Raw genomic sequence first — 16,139 nt, 5'->3', positions numbered from 1 at the left:
TAAAAATTTTGAAACTTTGTATAACACTCAATAAGAGCCTTCTTATTTCTGTGATAAAGCAATGGCTAATTGGCAGTTCTAGATCTTATGATCATAGATAGATCTTGGACTAGAAGGAACCTTAGAGGCCATCCAATCCAATCCCTTCATTTTACTGATAAAGAAATTAAAGTCTAGGGAGTTTAAATAATTTAACCAAGGTCCAACAGATAGTAGACCTCAGAAGCAATATTTGAATTCAGCTCTTCTGACTCTAGACCCATGTTATTTTCCCACTGTACCATGGATAGTCAGAGGATTTGTGAATATAGATAGGAAAAAACCTGTTTTTTCACTAACCTTTGTTTTCTAAATTCTGTTTATTTTATTTTATACATTTTAAAACATTCTGTGAAGTGGTCCCTAGGCATTACCAGGCTATCAAAGGTGACCATGGCACACAAAAAGATTTAGAACCAAAAATTAAATTAAATTAAAAAATAAATTTAAAAAAGGTTTAGAACCATTGGTCTAAGGTCTTGGAGTCCCCAATTCTCTGAGGCATGCTACAACCTTTTTTTCATGAGGGCTCGTAGAATACTTCAGAACTGGAATGCTTCCAAATGCTCTAAATTGTCACTTTTCCTATGAAGAAGAAAGACTTGATCAATCATAGGATTATAGATTTATTGGAAGACACCCTAGAAATCATCTAGTCAAACCTGGCCATGTTATGAATGAGGAGACTACAGCCCTCAGATGAAGTATTTTGTTCCAGTTTAACAGTGTAAAATAAGTGTCAAGGCAGAGATTTGAACCCAGGCCCTCTGGACACTGCTTCTAGCAATTTTCCACTGTACCTGTCAGGCAGAGTTGCTGATGGGTAGTGTCCTTAATAAGACTTCATATAAAGTCCTGAACCATGTGCAATATCTATTCTAATTTCTACTTTGGGGATGAGCTTTAAGCTGCTGACCATAGATGGTAGAGATACTCGGGAAAGAGGCAATAAGGGGAGAAAGGAATGTCCAAGGGGAAGCTTTGCTTTCTTTGGGAAGCCAGAACTTTCAGAAAAGAGGGAGAGATGTTGCTTCTCGGTGTCTCTGTCCTGCAAATGCAGGATACTGCAGCTATTTGAGAGTTCTTTTAAGTGTAGACCCAGCTGGGTCTCTTAAGGAGACATGGTTTTCTTTCCTGGACAACTCCGGCTTGGAAAAACCTATTTGGCCGCCCGCTAAAACATTTCCAGTGTGGGAGCACTTCTTCAGGATGGATAGGGACAGTCAGGAGCAAAGAAAAAAAAAGTGATTTAGCTTTACATGATTTGCTGAAAGACATAGAGGAATCTGAGAGCTGATTGCTTTTGGACAGGTCACTTCATCTCTGAAGGCCTTGGTTTCATCAACTGTGAAATTAGGGGAATTGTACCTGATGACCTCTAATTTCCCTCCTTTTTCTAAATCTCTGCTCCTTTGATCCTACCCAGACAGACACACAAACACAACAATGGTCTTCCCATAAAGAAGAGCATTTAACCATTCTCATACTGTGGCTCTCAGCAGCCCTGATAGTCATGGGGTAGGAATATTCTTTTGGTGCCTAAAAGCAGGAGCTTCTTGGAGAAAAGGATAATTGAAAGAGTTCCATTTACCCTATCTTAGATCAGGGGAAGGAAGGGCCTTTGTCAACAAGAGAGTCTCTGAGCAGTTAAATAGGGGGATATATCAAAATTGGTGGCAAAGGGCCATATTGCTTTTCCTAGGAGGGTCAATGGGAGCGGAAGGCTTGTTGTGACTATTTTTAAAATACACCATAGGAATGAGAGTGCGTGTGTGTGTATGTGTGTGTGTGTTGTGTGTGTGTGTGTGTGTGTGTGTGTGTGTGTGTGTGTGTGTATTCTGAGGTTTGCTGCTAAGTTTTCTTATTCCTGGCCAAGTGTGACTCAAAGGGCAGACCATTTCCTGCCTGCCTCCTGTGTTAGCTGCAAGTGGAAACATGGTTAGAGTAATGTTTCCTCTAATCTGACATGTATCTTCTGATCTAGGCCTTCCTCACCCCCAGTAGCCTTGGAATTGAGGGCTGGTGAGGAGAGTAAGTAACTTAAAAACACCAAACTCTCATCTCCGCCATTGCAAGCCTTGGGAATGGCCCAGCAGTCATGGCTCACGGTTGGCAAGGTGCATAGATGCATTGATGACAATCATTTTTTACATTGATACTTTCCCACATGGTCTTGAAAATAACCTGTCATCTAAGAGGAAAGCCTGAAGGAGGAGGAAGTAAGGGGGCAACACAGGAGCCCACTGGAGGTGCCACTAAAAGTTATTATATGAACCCAGTGAAGGAAATCTCACTTCTTTCTTTGACTCAGGTTGAAAAGAAATCTGCAGTGGAGCTCAGCATAAGAAAAAAAAGAGTTCTTAAGTCCGTGGGTTTGGGCTAAGTGGGTTTGGACTCATGGAGGACATGAGTCCCCATTATCTCACTCACAGGGCGCCATCATGGTCAGTGCTCAGGATGAAGAAAGAGGGATGGCTTGTATATCATTTCACTTGGAAGGGGGAAAAAAAGTTTGTTAGTTTCCTCTAGGGCTGACTATGAACAAAGTAAGGCAAAGGACTGGTTTCTGAACTTCTTGGAAAGATGATTATCAGCTGCTACCCAATACTTGTATTGCCCTGGGCCAGGCTACAGGTGAAGGGAGCTAAGGTCTTAGGGACTTGCTTCTCACTCACTGGAAATGTCTTTTCTTCTTTTTCATGTCCAGCGTTGAGGGAGAAGCCCCAGGGAGCGAGACTGGCACCTCTTTGGACAGCCCCTCAAACTACCATCAAGGTCCAATAACGCACAGCTCCACTCTAAGCCCTGACCACTACGACCACTCTGCGTATGGACTATACTCGGTCTCGCCTGGGCAGCCACAACGCTCCCGGAGGCCCAAGCTCCAGCATTCCACCTCCATCCTACGTAAGCAGGCAGAAGAGGAGGCCATCAAGAGGTCAAGGTCCCTTTCCGAAAGCTATGAGCTCTCCTCAGACCTCCAGGACAAGCAGGTAGTTGGACTCTGTGTTCACTTCTTCTGTGGAGTGAGAGAAGTCAAAATGTGGCTGCACTGACAGCCCGGGGTCTGGTGAGGAATAGCTGGCCTTCTGGAGAAGGAGAAACAAATGTCTGTTTGCTGGAGTCTCACCTGGCTCAGGGCTGGCAGAATGGAAGGCAAAGAGGGAGAGACCAGTCAGGTCTTTAATTTTTTGTCCCGTTGCCTGATTCAAACATAAGCTAAAATGCAGGTTCATGGAGAATATGGCATATGTGTGTATGTCTTTAAAATGTGTGTGTTTATATGTGTATACATACATACATATATATATATACACACACACACATATATATACACATATACATATATAGGTAAAAGGTAGGTTCATGGAACATATGGCATATGTGTGTGTTTTATATGTGTTTGTATGTTTGTATACATATATAGCTAAAATGTAGGTTTATGGGAGAATATGGCATATGTGTATGTTTTAAAATACCTGTGTGTTTGTATATACATACATATATAACTAAAATGTAGGTTTGTGGAGAATATGGCATATGTGTATTATATGTGTGTTATATGTGTGTTCATATATATATATATATGTGTGCATACATATACACGTAATAGCTAAGATACAGGTTCATGGAGAATATGGCATATGTGTGTATACATACACACATGGCTTAAATGTAGTTTCCTGGAGAATGTGGCATGTATGTATACATGCAGGCATGCATACGTGTTGCCAGTCAACAAACATTAAATGCTTACTCTGTGCCAAACAATGTGTTAAAGCATTGTTTCAGACACAACACTTCTTGCTTCTTATTGGAGCTTGGCTCCTGGTATTTCTTCCGTAAAAGACTTCAGTTTTTTCAAGTAAAAGAAGAAGGTATAGCTGGGATGGGGTTGGGGCAAGGACCAGTAGCCTGACCTGGTCCGCTTAACCAGAAAGACTCTCCCTTGGTGGGTCGTCTTAGTGCAGGTCTGTAAAAAGGGCCTTGGCATGGCTCACATGTAAAGGAGGGAACAGAAAAAGAAAGAGCAGTGTGCTAGATGGTACTAGTATCAAGGTAGGTCAATTGGTAGCATAAATAGCACAAACTATTCACAGCCAGGGGAGATGAGGTTGCTTATTATATCTTCTTTCATTTACAACTTTGTTCTCTGCTGGGAAATCAGCCTCATTGAATGCTGCAGCCTGGCTTACTGTTAAAGCACCTTTCTTTTTCCTTGGGGAAGCCTTGCCCCCCAGGGCTTTGACTCAGTTCTACACGTGTGAGCATCGGTCTTCACAGAGAGAGCCTAGGGCGATTCTTGTTTCCTGATGGGTTCAGAGCCCTTCGGGCTGCCCCTGGAGAGAGAGCCAGAGGCTACTTCTGTAGGGTGGGTGTGGAAAAAGGAGGGTCCCAGCAGCAGTGGAAGGGGTGTTAGTGGGTTTAGGAAGGGAACGCCTATGATGTGCCAGTGACTAAGCTAAGCGCTTTACAGATGTCCCACTTGATTCTCAGAACAACCTTGTGAGGTAGGTGTTATTATTATCGCTATTTTACAGTGGAGGAAACTGAGGCAGACAGGGGTTAATAAGCCCAGTGTCACATGGCTAGCAGGCTGCATTTTGAACTCAGGTCTTCCTGACTCCTGGCCCAGTGCTGTATTCACTGCACCTCCTAGGTAAAGGTGGGTCTGATGGTGATGACAAAGGAATCACTGAGAATTTTCCTTCGTCTGTACTTCTTTCTGTGCGTGTCGTATGTCCCCAATAGAATGTAAGTTCCTTGAGATCAGAATCTTTTTCATTTTTGTCGTTGTATTCCTAGCACCTAGATCAGCAACTTCTACCTAGTGGACTCTTACATATTTGTTCCATTGAATCGAGAAGGCTCAGTGTTCCTCCTTCCTCCAATTCCTTATTGGTAAATTCCCATGGAGGAAGTGTGGTGCAAGGGAGCTAGGTTCAAATCCTGCCTTTGATGATTAGTCACGCGGGCCTCAGTTTCTTCATCTATAAAGTGAAGAATCTGGACTTTATGACTTCAACTACAGAAGTGCAGTGCTAAGGACAGGTAGAAGCCAAGTCAATTTAAATAAGCATTTGTTAAGCGCCTACTGTGTGCTGAGCACTGAGATACAAAGAAAATCCAAAACAGTCCCTGCCCTCAAGGATCTTTCACTCTAACAGGAGAGACAACATGAAAATAACTATGTATATACAAGGTATGTATAAAATAAATTGGAGAAAATGTTAGAGGAAATCATTAGCAGTAAAGGATACTGGGATAGGCTCCATATAGAAGACAGGATTTTAGCTGTGACTTGATGGAAGCAGGGAGGCAGAGGTGAGAAAAGAAGGGATTCCAGGCATGGGGGACAAAGCAGCACATGTTGATAGGAAGGCTGGGGGCTGGGGAAGGGAGCTGATTCAGCAGAGAGCACAGCAAGGGCAGTTGGTTATTTTGACCGTCTGCTTACTGCACCTTGGCCGGAGAGCTCCCAAGCGAGGGACCCTCCCTTCCTCAGCAGAGGATAAACACAGTTAGAGACACAGCACAGCAATATCATGGAAAGAGCTGGTCTAGAAGTCAAGGTGAGACCTCCATTCTAGGGCTAGTAGCTCCAACATCGATAACATGTGACTTTCAACAAGTCAGCTCATTTCTCTGAGTTCAAGTAGGGTAATATTTACCAGAGCCCCACACAGGGGGCTGTGGGGGCCAAATGATATATAAAGCCTGTGTGCTAATGGGAGGAAATGTTAACCAGAAATAACTAAAAAATAGTAGGCAATATGCTTCCTTGCAGTAACATAGGCAACAGGGGGAGGGTGGTTTTGAGGACCCACATTAATAGAGCTTTGAGTTTCTTGAGGTCCCACAAGAACCTTAATCAGGCTATTTCCCTTCATGGGGAGCACCATTAGAGGTGACTAAGAAAAGTTAGTATGTAACTCCTACATTTTTCTTGCCTTAGATGAGCTTACATTTTATCAGGGGGAGACAAAATACACATATATAAATGCGTACAAATTGAATGTAAAGTAGTTTTATGGTAGCTGCCCTGGTTGGTCAGTCAATAAACATTTCCCAAGCTCCTCCTTCTTATGAGCCCTAGGCACTGTGCTAAGCACTGAGGCTACAAAGAAAGGTAAAAGACCATCCTGCCCTTGAGGAGCTCCCAGTCTAGTGCAGACAAGTTGGTGGGATTGGGGAGGGAGAGCATTGTAGGCAAAGAGGGCCAGCCAGGGAGATTGCCAGGAGTCAGATGAGATGTCTTGTTGTGAGGAACAGCAGAGATCAGCGTCACTGCATGGCAGGGTATGTATGTTTGGCAGGGGTGGGCGTAAGGTGTAAGAAGACTCGAAAGGTGGGGATCAGAGCCTGTGATGAAGGGCTCCAAATGCCAAACAGAGGATTTTGTATTTGATCCTAGAGGTGATAGAGAGCCACTGGAATTTATTGAGTAAGGTTGGGGTTTTTTTACATTTTAAAACATACATATGTTTATTAAATAATTTATTAATTTTTAGTTTTTAACTTTCACTTCCATAAGATTTTGAGTTTTAAGTTTTCTCCCCCTCCCCAAGATGGCATGCAATCTGATATAGACTCTACTGATACGTAAATCATATATTTTTGTTGATATCTTTTGTTTTTATCTCTCTTACTTTCCTATACTTTCCCCTTCCCCTTTCCCAGAGAGCCATCCTTTATAACAAAGATTTTTTTTAAAGTAAAAAAAAAATATTAGAAAATGGAGAATAATCAGTAAAAAACCAATCAACACATCAAAAGAGTGCATTTTATGTAATGGCCCATACTCATGGACCCTGATATCTGAAAAGAAACTGGAGGGGCAGGGAAGAAGTCTTACATTTATTTTGCAGCTCGTCCTAAGGCAACACCTGCCTTAAAGTAGACTAAATACTCAAGTTGTATAATCAATATACTAACTGTGCATCTCGTGTTTTCTTTAAAACAGCAGCACTACCATAGGCGTAATATGTCATCACTGCCAAGGTGTATTTTTAATTTTTAGAATTAAACCCGAACTTGGCCAAGAGATGTCTGGACCATTTGCTCTGTGATGATGGGAATGACTCATGGTGGTCTGTATGGATTGTTCACCAAGCCAGAGTCCAGCTTCCTGCTGAGTCTGGTGCTGAGACTTGTTTGCCATTATATTATTTTCCTACCCCCAATGGGGATTTCTTCCACCAAAAGAAGAGCTTAGCTTAGCTTAGCCAAGGGCTAGAATTGCCCAGGAGTTTTTTATGCAGATCTCCCTGCCACTGACCCCTACAGTTCCTCCAAGACCTTGGCCCAATGTGAAGCTTTGTCCAAAAAAGGCCATTGCTGTGTTGGGCACTGTTAGGAAGAAGATTAGAAATGAAACACAGATACTTATTCTCCCTAACGTGTCCATATCTGGGATGCTTGTGTGTTAGGGTCTAGATGGCATTCTTCAGGCCAGATGTAAAAGAGATGAAGGAAGGGTATGGAGAAGATGACCTGAAATGATCCAGGCTTTGGCATAGAGCTGCCATATGACATGTTTGGGTTTTTTTTAATGGAAATATTCAATATGGAAAGATGGTATGAGGAGAGTTTTGATTAAAGCCTGGGAAATCATGAAAGGGTAAACACAGAGCATAGAAACTTAGATTTAGACAGGGAAAAGGATCATGGATATGATCTGCTCTCATTCCAGCACTTTACAAATAAAGAAACAGTCCCAAAGGAGTTAAGTGACCTGCCATGAAAAAATACATGATAAGTAACAGAGTGGAAGGAGCAATAGGTTAGGGGTCAAGAGACCTGGATTCCGGTCCCAGCTTGGCCATTTAATCACTGTGTAACCTTGAACAAGTTAACTTCTCTGAGATTCAAAACAGAAAATAATTGCTGCCCTCTCTGCTTCTCAGAACCAAAATAAGATGATGCGTATAAAAACACTTCTTAAAACTCCAAAGTAGTGGTCTGGTAGCTGGTTTTCTTATTACTTGTTACCCTAATAACCTGATACCTGATTACTTGTTACCCTAACTGGTTGCTGGGAGAAAACTCCCAGGCACCTCTAGACCTTGACACTTACTAGCTGTGTGATCCTGGGCAAGTCACTTAACCTCAATCGCCTAAAAAAAAAAAAAAAGAGAAAGAAAGAAAAAGAAAAGAAAGTTAACAGAGAAATTTTTAAACTAATAAAAGGATGCCTTGGGTTACACAGGTGGAAACACAGGTCTGGGATCAAGGGGTGGGACTCATTAGGAAATACAAATAACTTCAAAAAGGTTTGGACAATGAAAACACATTTTATATTACTTTCAGGATTACAAAGCACTTTGTCTGCCAAAAAAAAAAAACCATAGGAAGTAGGGAATGCAAGGATTCTTACCCCCATATCATAGAAAAGGAAACTGAGGCTCAAAGGGGTTGTTGACCTGCCTGTGGTCACATAGTAAATGTTGGAGACAGAACTTGAATCCTTTATGTCCAAGAGCTCTTTCCATGCACCTTGTTACATGTACTGGGCTCTGAGCCCACTATTTACCTCTCTAGAAAGAGGGAGTCACCCATCAACCTTGTTACAAGTCAGTTAGGTTTGTGATTTATCTGATTTTCACAGGTCCTTTTTTTAATTACACCAAGATTCACCAGCTTTCATTAACATAAACCATCATGAGACCAACTTATCCATTCTACTTCTGGATAGAATGGTTTGTGTCAGGTTGTAACAGCACACAGCACTTATCAAAGTAGAAGAGAGCTCCTTCTGCCATCTTCCTTTGGTGTGAAAAATCATAGAGAAGGATTGCATGGGCACGTAAAGGTAGAGGGTGAGGTAAATGGCACATGGTCCAAAGTCTTGACTCTCCATGAGTTTCATCCTAAGGTACTATTAGACAGAACCCAGGTTTGGCTTCCATTCATTCAGTAAACATTGACTGAATATGTGGTTTGTGCAAAAATCTAACGCTGCATGCTGTGAATGCTGGAAAGTCGAATAAGAATGGTGGTCCTTGACCTTTAGTGGTACGTAGGATGGACCCAAGGTGTTATTAATGGTGGTGCTACTATTGTTGATGGCCAGACCATCAACAGAGTGAAGGCTGAGCCGCACAAAGGATCTTCAAGATCATCTTCTCTAATCTCTACAATTTGCCAGTATATGGGCCCAGAGAGATTAAATGATTGGCCTACAGTAACATAGATAATAAGTAACCGTGGAAAGAACATTAGATTAGGAGTTAAGAGACCTGGATTCTGATTTCAGGCGCCTTAATATGGCTAAATGGTAAGACAGTCCTTTTTTTTTTTTTAAATCACTCCTCCCTGAGGGGCAGCCAGGTGGCACAGTGGATAGAGCACCGGCCCTGAAGTCAGGAGGACCTGAGTTCAAATCCGGCCTCAGACCAAACATTGACACTTACTAGCTGTGTGACCCTGGGCAAGTCACTTAACACCAACTGCCTTAAAAATAAATAAATAAACAAACAAATAAATAAGCAAATAAATAGATAAATAAGTAAACAAATGAATGAATGAATGAATCACTCCTCCCTTTAAAAGTGGGCATGAAGTTCAGGATGGGCTAAGACTCTTCTATATGTTCAGACATTAGAAATTATTTTCTCCACTGCTTCTCTTTGGATCTCCCTGACATGGATCAGCCCCTTTTATCACAAGCTATTTCCTCCCTAAGGATGCATTTTCTTACATGACTTTCCAATTCCTTTGCTACTCTGTTGAAGGTACCCAGTTTTAGAAGGGGTGAGGAGGGGGAGCAAAAAGCATGGATGAACCACATGATCATTCTGTCCCTGAGTAATTGAGACTTGATCATTACTGAAGGGGAAGCCTATGATGTAGGCCCCTGGGAAGAGCAGGAAGGGGGTGTTCTGCTCTCATCCTCAGAACTCTGGCCTCTGATTACTGGGGTTGGGGAGCTATTATAGGGCCCTGTGGAGTGGATTTGGGTTTGATTTAGCAGCAAGAGGAGACAAGGTTTGTGTTGCCATTAAAAGTGGACCTTGAATGAATCTGTGTCATGCATGACATTGCTGAACCAATGAAGTAACCAAACCATAAATTACCCAGCGCTTTCCTCTCAGAAGAGGCAACGTGTGCTGGATGGGGTTCCTAAATGGGTGGGGAGCGGAGAGAAGAGAGTGCAAACATTTATTAAGTACTCAGTATGTGTCAGACACTATACTAAGCTCTGGGAATACAAATATCAGCAAAAAGACAATCCCTACCTTCAAGGAACTTACATTCAAATGGGAGAAAACAGCTCATTAAATGGAGCTGAAAACTAAGGGAGAAGAGAAGATAATGAGCATGGCTAACCTGGGCAGTTTCTCAAATGGACATTCTGGGTAGGAACTCACCAATCAAAGGAGGAATCTATAGGGGTCTTCCAGGGTGAGACTGCCACAGAGATGAAAATATCTTCCAGGGTGAGAAGTCTTCTGGATTTTGGTAGAGAAGTCCAGAGAGTCAAGGGCAGACTTGAGAGAGAAATGAAGTCGTGTCCTAGGAAGGACAATTGGAAAACAAGATTGCCACCTCTATTTGCAGGGGAAAGAGAATCATAAAAACAGAGCCTGAAATAAGTGTTAGAGCCCTGAAGCTGGTTGCATTGAGTGTGAGCTTCTTGTGTTAAGGCCTACTAGCCCTTGATCACTGGGGAAAAAAAGGAGTGTTAGGAAAGAGAGAGAGAAGAAAAGAGAGAAGGAGAAGGAGGAGGAGGAAGAGGTGAGAAAAGGAAGAAGGAAGAAAGGAAAGAAAGAAAGCTTTAGAAAGCACAGCCTTGGGGGTCAGTTTGTGTGCTGTGTGGGTTTTTTAGAGAGTTTTGCTCACAATCCAAAAAATAGAAACTTTCTGCTTATAAATGTGGAAGTGAAGTCATCTCTTTGGATGTCGTTCAATAACCTCAGGGTGAGAGAGAAAACAGAACCACCCTGGCTGACTCTGAGGCCAAAACTGTTCTATGAAGAGTCATTTGATTTTGATCATTTTTTTTTCTATCTACTTTTCTCTTTATGCCAGCCTTGGCAAATACCTGACTTTTCACCAGCCTTCTTCCTCATTAGCTCCCTCCCTTTACTGTGGAGTAGCCTCATAGATGAAGTCTTCATTTTGTACTTAAAAAAATTTTTTTCATGTAATGCTGTGCCCGCCCTTCATACTTGGATAATGCCTCTGACCCTCTCCTCCCAATCAGCAGGCTGTGTGCCCGAGGCTTTGCACTGAAGCATCTATATTTTATTGTCCCGTTCCCCGGTGACTGTTTATGAGGGGACCATGGGATGAGGTTAGGGGTATAGTCTATGGTCATTCAGTAGATTTCTCACTGTCTCTTCTCCCCACTCTTTCTTCTCTCCCCCTGGACTCCCCTCATCCCCCAGTTCTTACTGCACTTCAGTCCCTGACACTCACTGCATTAGTACAATTATCTGACTGAGCAGATCAGCCCCGGGTGCTTTCCTTGCATTCAGAACCTGTATCCAGCTCTGTGCAGAAATACCAGAGGATACACAAAGATGAGTCAAACAAGATGTCACCTCCTTCACAGACTTACTGTGGAGCTGATAAGCTATGCAGACTCACAACAATAACATAAGGCAGACGGTGAAATAGAAATATAAACAAAGTACTGTGAGAGCTCAAAGAAAGGAGATTGTTCTCAACTATAGGAATAATAGGAGAAGGGTTTTGGAGGCAGCATCTCCGAGTCTGGTCAATGAAAGTTAGGGGGGTTTTTTGGGTTTTTTTTGGGGGGGGGCTAGGCAATGGGGTTAAGTGACTTGCCCAGGGTCACACAGCTAGTAAGTATTATATGTCTGAGACTGGATTTGAACTCAGGTCCTCCTGAATCCAGGGCTGGTGCTCTATCCACTGTGTCACCTAGCTGCCCCGAAAGTTAGTTTCTAGGTACAATATGTGGATACTTCACAAGAACCCTATGACATCTAGATGAAGGAATGCTGTGGGTCTTACTAGGGCATCAAGGGATTGCAGAGGTCCTGGACATGAGAATGTCCTGCCATTCCCCACAACCTCCCCCCCCCCCAAAAGGCAAGGATTATTAATTGTCCCATTTTCTTTCTGTCTCCTGGCTGTTGATGGTTGTCCAAGCACCTAGGAAGAAGAGGGTGTTTTCCTAACTAGCTGATATTAGAGAAATCAGCCCTTTACTTTATAAACCTTTAAACACTCTATAAAATATAGACCCTATGAGGATGTGTGAGTGCCAGATGCCCAGTTCACCTGGTGAGCCAGGAACTGGAATGGTCCCAGGGAAATCACCTTTGTATTCATCTGGTAATGCTTGTTAGCTATTCAGTTCCCCTGGCCTATAGCCCACTGAAATAGTAAGATGCTTAGCTGATCTATGATATTTGTAGTTCATTTGTTTAAAATAGGATTTTATTTTTTTCCCAATTACATGTCAAGACAATTTTTGTCATCCACTTTTACAAGATTTTGAGCTCCAATTTTTTTCCCTCTCTCGGCTCTCCTCTTCTTTAAATGGTAGGCAATTTGATATAGATTATACATGTGCTATCATGTAAAACGTATTTTCATATTAGTCACAGTTGTAAAAGAACTAGATCAAAAGGAAAAAAAACCACAAAAAAGAATAAAGTAAGTGAAAGAAGTATGTTTTGATCTGCATTCAGAGTCCATCAGTTTTTTATCTGGATGTGGATAGCATTTTCCTTCATGAGTCCTTTGTAATTGTCTTGGATTATTATGTTGCTGAGAAGAGCTGAGTCATTCATAGTTGATCATCACACAGTGTTGCTGTTACTGCATACAATGTTTTCCTGGTTCTCCTCATTTCAGTTTGCATCGGTTTGTACAAGTCTTTCCAGGTTTTTTCTGAAATCTGTCTGTTCATCATTTCTTATAGCACGTTAGTATACCATGACATTTGTATGCCACAGCTTGTTCAGCCATTCCCCAATTGACGGGCATCTCCTCAAGTTCCAATTTTTGCCACCACAAAAAGGGGTGTTATAAATATTTTTGCCCATATAGGTCTTTTTCCCTTTTTATGATCTCTTTGCGATACAGACCTAGTAGTGGTATTGCTGGATCGAAAGGTATGCACGGTTCGGTTGCCCTTTGGTCATCGTTCCAAATTGTTCTCCCAGAGTGGTTGGATCAGTTCACAACTCCACCAACAATGCATTAATGTCCCAATTTCCCCACATCCTCTCCAACATTTATCATTTTCCTTTTTTTTTGTCATATTAGCCAATCTGATAGGTGTAAGGTGGTACTTCAGAGTTGTTTTAATTTGCATTTCTTTAATCAAAAGTGATTTAGAGCACTTCTCCATATGTCTATAGATAGCTTTGGTTTCATCATCTGAAAACTGTTCATATCCTTGGACCGTTTCTCATTTGGGGAATGGCTTCTATTCTTATCAATTTGACTCAGTTCTCTATATATTTGAAAAATGAGACACTTGCTGTAAAGATTGTTTCCCAGCTTTCTGCTTCCCTTCTAATCTTGGTTGCGTTGGTTTTGTTTGTACAAAAGCCTTTTAATGTGATATAATCAAAATTATGCATTTTAGATTTCATAATGATCTCTCTGTCTCTTGTTTGTTCATGAATTCTTCCCTTCTCTATCCTTTAAGAATCTGGATGCTGTACCACCTGGTGCATATATGTTTAGTATTGATATTATTTCATTGTCTATGGTACCTTTTAGCAAGATGTAGTTTCCTTCCTTATCTCTTTTAATTAGGTCTATTTTTGCTTTTGTGTTGTCTGAGATCAGGATTGCTACTCCTGCTTTTTTACTTAAGCTGAAGCATAATGGATTCTGCTCCAGGCCTTTACCTTTACCCTATGTGTGTGTCGCTCTGCTTTAAGCATGTTTCTTGTGAACAGTATGTTGTAAGATTCTGGCTTGTGATCCACTCTGCAATCCACTTCTGTTTTGTGGGAGAGTTCACCCCATTCACATTCACAGTTATTATTACTAACTGTGTATTTCCCTCCATCCTACTTTTCCTTCTGTTTGTCCTCTCTCCTTTCCCCCTTTCCCTTCTCAACATTGTTTTCCTTCTGTCTACCACCTCCTCTAGTCTGTCGTCTCTTCTGTCAGTCGCCCACTCCCTTTACTTAATCTCCTCCCCTCCTACTTTCCTGTAGAGTAAGATAGATTTCTGTATTCAGTTGATTGTGTGTTATTCCCTCTTTGAACCAATACTAATGAGAGTAAGGTTTAAGTGGTGCCCATCTCCCACCCTCCCATCTTTCCCTCTGCTGTAACAGGTTTTTATGCCTCTTCATGTGAAACAATTTGCCCCCTTCTACCTCTCCCTTATTTCTGCACCCAGTATACTCCTCTTTCTCATCCCTCAGTATTTTTTATGTCATTCTCTACAGTTCACGCTATACCCATACCCTCTGTCTATGTACATTCCTTCTAGCTGTACTATTAATGGTACAGTTTTTAAGAATTTATCATCTTCACATGGGATGTAAACAGTTTAGCTCCACTGAACCCATTATGTTTTCTTTTCCATTTTTACTTTTTGAGGCTTCTCTTGGGTCTTGATATTACAGATCACATCTTTTGTTCATTTCTGGTCTTCTCCTTAGGAAAGTTTGAAATTCTTCTATTTAATTGAATGACTATTTTTTCCCCTTGGAGTACTGTGCCTGATTTCACTGGTAGGTGATTCTTGGTTGCAGTCCTAGCTCCTTTGCCTTATGGAATATCGTGTTGTATGACCTGAGATTTGGCTATAATGTTCCTTGGAGTTTTTACTTTGGGATATCTTTCCTGAGGTGATCAGTGGATTCTTTCAATGCCTGTTTTGCCCTCTGGTTCCAGGATATCAGGGTAGTTTCCTTGGTAATTTCTTGAAAGAGACGCTGTCCAGGTCCTCCTTTTGATTATGGTTTTCAGGTAGTCCAATGATTGTGATATTGTCTCTCCTGGCTCTGTTTTCCAGTGAGGTATTTTTAAATTTGCTTCTATTTTTTCATTCTTTTGAATTTTTTTGATTGACTCTTGATGTCTCATTGAGTCATTAGCTTCCACTTCCTCATAGCCTTTCCTTCTGCCATTTTCCTGTTGGCCAGTATGACTCCAGACATGTGACATTGGGTCCCATAGGTGCCTATTAGTTATCACATCAGCCCATGTCTGGATCTCATGCTAAGTAAACAAGCTAGAGTAGAGCTCTTCCTTTTGCTAAAGAAACTGCTTTATTTTTTATTTTTTGCTTTGATCTGCATTCAGACTTTATAGTTCTTTTTTCTGGATGTGGATAGCATTTTCCATCATGAGTCTTTTGGAGTTGTCTTAGATCCTTGCATTTCTGAGAAGAGCTAAATTTGTTAAAGTTAGTCATCACACAGTGTCGCTGTTATTATGTACAATATTCTCCTGGTTCTGCTCACTTCGCTCAGCATCAGTTCATATAAGTCTTTCCAGGTTTTTCTGAAGTCTGCCTACTCATTATTTCTTATGGGAAAATAATATTCCATCACATTCATACACCACAACTTGTTCAACCATTCCCCAAGTGATGGGCATCCCCTCAACTTCCAAAAATAGCTCCTATAAATATTTTTGTACATGTGGGTCCTTTTCGCATTTTTATAATCTCTTTGGGATACAGCCCTAGAAACACTATTGCTGAGTCAAAGGCTAAGCACAGTTTTATAGCCCTTTGGGTAGAAACTGTGCTTAATTTCTAAGTACATAAGTTCCATCTGTCTCTCCACAGAGGCAGCCCAGCCACAATCCCCCATCAAGACTGTTGTCTGGCTGTGTCTTGGCAGTGAGGCCAAAATAAGCAATCAGGTTAGAGGGAAGAGAACTCATTCTTTTTCTTGGTTTTTCTTTAATGCCCAAGGAGCAGTCTCTGTCTGGTAGGATGTGCTGTGTTTTCTTATATTCCAATAGAGTACAGAGAGCTTGTGTTGAGTTTTTCAGGTGCATTAATGCTTATCATGAAACCTTGGGTCTGTGATTCATAACAGAGAGTTCTTAGGTTTAGAAGGGCCATAAGAGGGTCATCTAATCCATCCCTTTCAGTCATGTATGACAGTTATCAAATCTTTCCAAAAATATTACTGACAGTT

General features: G+C 41.6%; 1 protein-coding gene across 7 annotated transcripts in view; it reads left to right on the top strand.

Annotated features, from left to right (window-relative positions):
• Positions 1–16,139, top strand: part of IQSEC1 (IQ motif and Sec7 domain ArfGEF 1) — a 303,399-nt gene that overhangs the window by 229,372 nt on the left and 57,888 nt on the right. For all 7 annotated transcript variants that reach the window (XM_020981235.2, XM_078152246.1, XM_020981238.2 and 4 more), the window contains exon 2: positions 2,747–3,032. In XM_020981235.2, the coding sequence (XP_020836894.1) occupies positions 2,747–3,032 (286 nt within the window). The remainder of the gene's footprint in view (positions 1–2,746; positions 3,033–16,139) is intronic.

Source organism: Phascolarctos cinereus, unplaced genomic scaffold (assembly GCF_003287225.1).
Source record: "Phascolarctos cinereus isolate Bilbo 61053 unplaced genomic scaffold, phaCin_HiC Scaffold_4;HRSCAF=312, whole genome shotgun sequence".
NCBI lineage: Eukaryota > Metazoa > Chordata > Mammalia > Diprotodontia > Phascolarctidae > Phascolarctos > Phascolarctos cinereus.
Note: the sequence above shows the minus strand (reverse complement) of the source record. Positions and strands in the feature narration are given on the sequence as shown.